The 7,618-nt window shown below is 41.2% G+C and overlaps 1 protein-coding gene across 1 annotated transcript; it reads right to left on the reverse strand.

Moving 5' to 3' along the window:
- Positions 1-4,949: 4,949 nt before the first annotated feature.
- On the reverse strand, positions 4,950-6,626 carry rnf7 (ring finger protein 7). Its single transcript, XM_076994458.1, has 3 exons — positions 6,409-6,626; positions 5,728-5,775; positions 4,950-5,375 (listed from the first exon to the last, which is right to left on the reverse strand). The coding sequence occupies exons 1-3, from the start codon at positions 6,596-6,598 to the stop codon at positions 5,257-5,259; spliced, it is 357 nt and encodes a 118-aa protein (XP_076850573.1). The 5' UTR covers positions 6,599-6,626; the 3' UTR covers positions 4,950-5,256.
- Between the last annotated feature and the right edge of the window lie 992 nt (positions 6,627-7,618).

Genomic DNA, 7,618 nt, shown 5'->3' on the forward strand with positions numbered 1-7,618 from the left:
GAATGTATGCCTTATCTGTGGAAATAATACTGGACATAATATTTTATGGAAATAGGTTTCCTTTTTAAGTTTAGCTTACATTAAAACCGCGTCTAAGCTGCAAATTAGAGAACAACACCATACTCGTGTCCAACACCATACTGCTGCCCAAACACCAATAGTTTAAGTTAATGTTTAAAATATTCAACTGATTCCATCACATGAGCGCAGTTTAGGAGTGCATGAAGAAATGAAAAAAAAAATCATATAAGAACACCGGCCACATCCATCCTACGCGAATAGACAAGCCTTATTTTTCTAATGAAACCACGGGCTATTTCGGTCCGTGTCCTCTCGTGCTAGGACAGAATAACAGAACGAGTGGTCGAGCCGAAGGGAGCTCGATCGTAGATTCCGGAAAGTTCAGCGAGACCGCGCCGCGCCCCGAGCTTTCCACGAGCCTCTGGAGGGCCTGTTTATGGCACGCCGAGGTGTCATCCAAGAACACGCGGGAGGACAAATACCTGCTCGGCGTCCAAAACCACGGGTTCTCTCCCCTCTTTCCACCTCCGACTTCTGTTTTCACAATGGGGCTAAGCTAGTAAGATATTCCAGTAAAATTACTTGTTTTCAGAACTGGCAAAAACTATTGACACGAGCGAACACTTGGTCACTCGTTCACTCATTCAGCCAAGCACGAGAAGAATTTCGATCCAAACAGCACCCTCTGCTGTTTGGGTACAGGCAATTAATTAAAATGCGCATTCCTATCAGATACTTGTGTTTTAAAAAACATTTGCCGATGAGAAGTAAGAAATTCCAGGGCTTTAACATTAAAAATTGCGAAGATCAAGACTGGTAGCTTATGAGGAATTTACGATGGTTAACTCAGCCATTAACACACTCGTGAAATATATAGATATTTTCAAACTGTTATTGACACGTCTTGCAAGCGATTACCAAACTTCACCATCGTCCCTTTTGCTTACACTACACATTCAAATCACTTTTGTGAAACGTGCCGTTTTTTTTTTTAAGAAACATTACGAAACACTCCATCGGTTAAACTGTCCTTTGAATACACTCTCTGTAGATATCTTTCCGTGCTGAAATGTGTTTGCATACTTAACGTACTTCTTCATTCACTGGTCATAACCGCAGATTTACAGTGATTAAGCTTACACACTGAGTTTGTAGCCAGGAGCATTCCATATAGAAGGCTAAATGTATATATGACTCGATTTTGAAAGACCCTCTAGGTGGGTATTTACTGACACCGTCTGGTAGATAGTGTGTAACTACACCTCATTGCGTTTTTTAACACAAATTTAACCTTGAAATGCAGACATCAGACATGCGTACAGTGCAGTCCATAAGAATCTTAACTTGAAAGTCACGACTTAAACCTGATTCTAAATTTCAACTTAAACATAATCGTTTAATTCCATAATCAATGTAGAAAAGCGAAAAAAACGTCACTGGCTCGTTATGTATGAACAACACAATACAAACAATATAGTTAGATTAAGAAGTGAATGGGAAACACCAGTGCTATGATGCTGACATAATTATTTTTTGGAGATCGCAAATGAGAGATTTTAAAGACTCTCAGATTAATCCTCTTATTTGGATCATTGGGTTCGTCTGTTGTGAATCGTCTCCTTTTGCCATTTAATCACTAGCACTGTCTCTGTGCAGAACAACAGAACAGAACCCATCTGATTGATGAATAAATGATCATTTAAAATGTTTATTTTGAATGACCACATAAGTTCCGGTTCATTGGCTGAGCAAATACCTCATCCACAGAGTAAACATTTAATGTTTATATACAGTATCGAAAACGTAATTTGATATGATAGGCAGTAGTTAACAACTTAATATACATAGATTGAAGTGATTTAAAGACGTCACTGTTATTGCCTCAGATCAGATGTCACTGGGTGTGTTTTTAGAAGCAACAGGTATGCTACCGATTTAGCCATCTTTAACTTATCTGAAAAACATTTTCACATTGCCATGCAGATTAAATACACTATACAGGTCGGTTTTATTTCTAAGGATACCAAGAGTTTAACTGAAACCTGAAATTCGTCTATTTCTTTGGCTGCTTCAGGGTTTTGATTGAATCAATACTCCAGATAGTTGATCTGACAGTTTTTGATGTCTCTATGTATCATGTTTATGAGAATTAAAGTGCTAGATAATTATTTTCTCATGAAGATAAAAACTTTGTCAAAACCTTTGTGAAAAAACACTTTGAAAAAAAAAACAAAAACTTTGTGAAAAGGCTCAAAAATGTTCAATTGTACCATAGATCAAAGCACAGCCTATAATTTTTGGTAATCTGCATGTCATAGATAAGGTGGTGGAACAGAGAGAAAGAGAGGGTGGGAGGGTTCACTCTCACTCATTTCCTAATCAGTGACCAGCATTTTCTAATCATCCTCATTGATGCTTTCTTCCTCCAGCTTCCCCAGACCTCATCAGATTAAAAAACCTCCAGAGCATCTAACAGGGTCTTATTTGGTAACCTGGTGAGATTTTAATGCTCTTTGATTATTGCGATGCATACTTACAAATGCAGGCTGTGGTTGAATTGTCTGAGCAAAAGACTGCAGCTTGTAATTTTTTCATTTGAGACATTGTCTTGTGCACTTGAAAGTGCACTGATTGCACTACAAAGCACATTTTGCATTTACATGATTTAGCAGTGGCTTTCATTCAGACCAACTTACTAAAGTGCTTTACTTGTCTCCAAGTATCCTTAACTAGCACAAATACACTCACCGGCCACCTTATTAGGTACACCTTGCTAGCACTGGGTTAGACCCCATTTTGCCTTCAGAACTGCCTTAATCCTTCATGGCATAGATTCAAGGTACAGGAAATATTCCTCAAAGGCTATTCGCGTGAACTCATTGTCATATTCAAGAAACCAGTCTGAGATGATTCGCGCTTTTGACATGGGGCATCATCAGAAGGTGGGTACACTGTGGTCATAAAGGGATGTATATGGTCTGCAACAATACTCAGATTGGCTGTGGCTTTGACACAATGTTCAATTGGTATTAATGGGCCCAAAGTGTACCAGGAAAATATCCTCCACACCATTGCACCACCACCACCAGCCTGAACCGTTGATACAACATAGAGAGTGACTGTTTCTGAAGGCATCATGTTCCAGTAGCTTCCTATGTAATGGCTGTACTGTGTGTACAGCTGGGATTCATCAGATGGGATAATCAGAAATGATGGTAACAGAGTGATCCTCTGACTGCTCTTCCATTCCGTGCGTCAGCAGGGTGGATAAGATGCATATCAGGATCCTTCCCTGCTTGTGTTGGACACTGTTGTCCTGTAATTGTAGCAATGTTACCACATGACCTTTTTGGGCTGAACCTGTGCCTCTTCAAAATTCAAATTCAAAAGCACTTTGAATTGCCAGTGTGTATGAAAGCTGCTATAGAAATAAACTTGCCTTGTGTCTGAAGTCAAAGGAACCATATCAGCCCCATGGATCCCTCTAACCTGGATTGTCCTGTAGTGAATCTGGTGGTCTTCTCTACACTGGCTCATGTCCTGTACAGTAGCTGTAGTGTTGCTAAAGGCACATTACTTCTTTGGCAATACTTCCTATTCACAATCTACTTTATTTACTGACAGAGCTGTGATGGGAATGATTGTGCCATCTAATCACACCTGGAAACCCTAAAGTGTATCAAATTAACTGATTAGTATGATTTTTGAGATTCTAAGCAGTAAAATTAAATAATTGCTTATACTAATACCTGCAATTGTGTGTACTTCTCCTTTTATGAGAATATCTGGAACACCACAGAAGTGGACAGTAAAAATTCAGTACAACAGTAACATTTCTGACAGCCTTACAAATGGTTGCCTTGGCAATATGTGCAGTTGGTAAAATAAATGAAGTGTTTGTTCCCAAACTGGCAGCGTGTCCACAACGTATCATACGAACAATACGAGGACTGAACATTATTCAGATAAATGACTGATTGTACAGAAAAGCGGTAATACTCAAACAGATGGTCACCAAGGAAAAATTAAACAGCCAAGCAGGGTCTAATAAAATGAAAGCATGGTCTGACCACGCTCTCCCTGATTAAGAATTCTGCAGAGTATTAGTGTTTCAGCATCAACTGGTTCTTTAAGAAAGGGATGCAGTTTCTGACACATCCTGCAGTCAGGGTTCGGGTAGAGGAAAAACTCAAGGTTACCTAAACAAAACCCATCAGAAAGCAGGTTAGCTCTAACTGGGTTTCCTTCAACTCAGTGAGTCAACGATGAGTTACACTAATCCAGTTTTCTGAAACAGACACCAGGTGTTCTGCAATTGGTCACTCAAAGTGGGAATATAAGTACCTCCATTATTTACAAACAGGAATCTTAGGATGTTACAGCAATGTCATTATTTCATACAAATGCTATTGTGCACGTATTAGAACTCAGTGGTTACAGTCTACATATTACAAATGTACAGTAACCAATTAGGACCGAGGGCACGTCACCCTTAACCAAGGATGGAAAAAGGCATGCAGCTAACCTGAACCACCTAAACCTGTTAACCCCCAAAATAAAGAACATGCAGGTTTTACTTACAAGATCTTACAATACTATAAATATAATTTTTGGTAAACCAACCTACAAAAACATAAATAGTAACAGCATCTTAAGTCACAAGGTCTTACTGCTACTGTCTATACTGCACTTCTTAATTGCCTTCTGATCTGCACCAACCTATTCATCTTTATCACTAGTTACCCAATGGTGACAATACTGCGTATTGGGCAAAAAGAGGATTTTCATTGGACATTTTCAGTGTGTCAAATGTTTAGTGTAACATTAAAGTAATAGCAAAGTTCTGTTGAGTTAAAAACATTGCACATGCACATCCTCCATATTCCAGACAACCTGCTGTGTCTTTAATCCACAGCCAACAGCAGAGACAGATTAAACAGTCTTTAATTTTTTATTATTATACAAATAAAACACACAATCACCATCCACTCTTGCAGAGGCAGTCCAGTAAGGTTGCTGCTACACCTCATGCCCCATTATCGAGCACGGCGACAGAGCACACAGGCAGCCAGTGTCATACAGTTCCATTACAATGCCTGCGTGCTCCGTCTGACAGTCACAAACATGCACACCGTGGTTTATGTTGAGCAGCTGAGGAAGTGTTCACAGTCCTGAGCCTTAAAGCTAGGCACCAGCTGAGAAGTTGCACGACTGGGTGGGTGGACATGGGCGTCGTCACTTGCCGATCCTCTGAACGACCCAGTCTTGTTGGCAGAGCGGGCAACGGTTGTTCTGTTTTACCCACAGGGACATGCAGCAGTTGTGAAAGGAGTGGTTGCACTCTCCCCATACAACTAGAAAAGGGAGAGAGACAGTGCTTCACTCACTAAACACAAAAAAAGAGCCCATTCTCTCGCACAATAAGGCATAAATAAATCCTGGATAATGAGGTACACGCTGTCAGATATATAGGTGAGGGAGAAAGAGAGAGAGAGAACACAGAAATGGACAGGGTGGGAGAGAAATACAAAGAATGTAATAAAGATGTGTGTACGGGTGCTGGTGGTGCACTAAAAAGGTCCTCAGCATTCCCCTCATACAGCCGTAGGCTATTCACAAAGATGCTGTTTGTGCTGCTCAGAATGCTACTGCTATCTGCCGCAGCGCCATGGCCGTGCTGTTAGATCGAGCAAGCGGTTTACTCACCAACACAGTCCTCCTGTTTATTTTCTGCCTGACACCTCAAACATGCATCTGGAAGATGGACAGACTTAGTAACTACACAAGTAATACATTTTAATGGTTATCAAACTTAGGAAGAATTATGCAGTTATGCCAAACACCTTTAAAAATGTCACTTGCTCAGATAGTGGTTAAAGGCATTTCATCAGTCACTTTTTTAGTCAGCTGTGTGGTGTGGTTCACTGGTTCTGTTCACTGGTTTGTGGGCAGTAACTAACATTTCAAGAATCTGTATCTAGCTAATAAAACTATGTATGAAACCGATCTGTTATCTAGCCGCCTTTACCAGCGCAAAAGAGTGAAGGTAGGCTAAAAGGCTGTCGGATGGCTAGGCGGTTATAAGAGCTGAACATGTCAACAACCCCATGGCACCTCACCTGTCGTTATTAGCCTGTAACGGCTTCATTGGTAACGCGACGGCGTTTTGCCAGCAGCAGACGCATGAGCTTAGCTACATGCTAGCCGGTCATCCGAGCTGCTCATCAAATGCTCGTCATTATCTAACTTTAGCTACATCTGACATGCCAGCTGGCGAGGAAGAGGAGCCTTCGCCATACAGCCAGCTAACCAGCTAACTAGCTAGCGTGACTGGGGTTGTTAGCTGGTACCTTTGTCTAGCTAACCGGCTAGATTAACAACACTCACCCATTACTTGGACCCGGCAAATGGCGCACGTGTCACACTCGACATCCCAGCTCCACATTGCCACGGCATTCCACTTCTTGAGAGAGAACATTTTGTCTCCCCCTGACTTGGGACCCGATGAGCAGCTCTGCGTGTGCACCAAACCCGGCTCGTCGCCGTCATCCATCTCCGCCATGGCATAAAAGGGCATCGACAAAATGGCCGATTTGGGAGACCGTCCTCGTGCGCTACGTTCGAAACTGATCCCCAATCAGCTACCGTACACCAAACGGGCTTTTGGGATAACTTAAGAGAAGCGGTGAACCGGTCACAGATCAGCGGAAAAATGCAACTTGCATATTTCCAGTTGGCGAGAGAAGAAAATAAGGAATAAGGGATTAACATATTTTTAAGCGTGCGGTGTATAGGTTTGATTGTATTTACTGTTAATTCAACGTTCATTATTAAATAATAACCAGTGCCAAAACTGATGAGGGGTTATTCTCTGTAGATATAGGCTTTTAGCTATTCGGCTTAAATCGAATTCATTCATTCATTAATTTTACTTAATCTATTTCTTTCATTTTTAGTAGGCCTACACTTGCTCAATGTGCCATGAATGTATTTGATTTTACAGGATTTAATCACACGGAGAGCCTTTCAACTGTTCTTATTGCAGTGATCTGTATTTCATTCATAGGCTACTACATGTAGGCCTAACCTATTTTATTTACATTTCAATGAGAGAAAGACTGCAGTGTTTTTGGACCTGGTGGTGTCACCGAGGCTCCCTATTCACGCTATTTTCCATGACAACGCTGGGCAGGGCCATCTTGGTTGACTTTGTGTTAGAACTTCCGGTGCTACGGATACGCTGATACCGATTACAAGCAAAACGACAACAAACACAAAATGACTAGCATAATATGTTCAGTTAGAGCAGAGGTGGCCAACCCGTCAGAGACCAAGAGGGGTGGCGAGTGTAAATTATTAGCGGGGGGGATATAAAATGGACACAAATTAAGTAAAAAAACGAACACAAACTTCGATATAAACATAAGGCGTGATGTGCTTCAGGACTTTGTCACGTTTGGAGCACACTACGAGCTCTGTTATGTACGCAACTGTTGTTTTCTAGGTAAAAAGTGGATAAACTCTTATCAACACTCGTTACAACGCCACTGAGTCTCCCGTTTTCCAGGTTTTAAAAGTATTAGCGGGTCGCTAGGCT

The sequence above is a fragment of the Brachyhypopomus gauderio genome, chromosome 2 (genome assembly GCF_052324685.1).
Source record: "Brachyhypopomus gauderio isolate BG-103 chromosome 2, BGAUD_0.2, whole genome shotgun sequence".
Classification (NCBI taxonomy): Eukaryota; Metazoa; Chordata; class Actinopteri; order Gymnotiformes; family Hypopomidae; genus Brachyhypopomus; species Brachyhypopomus gauderio.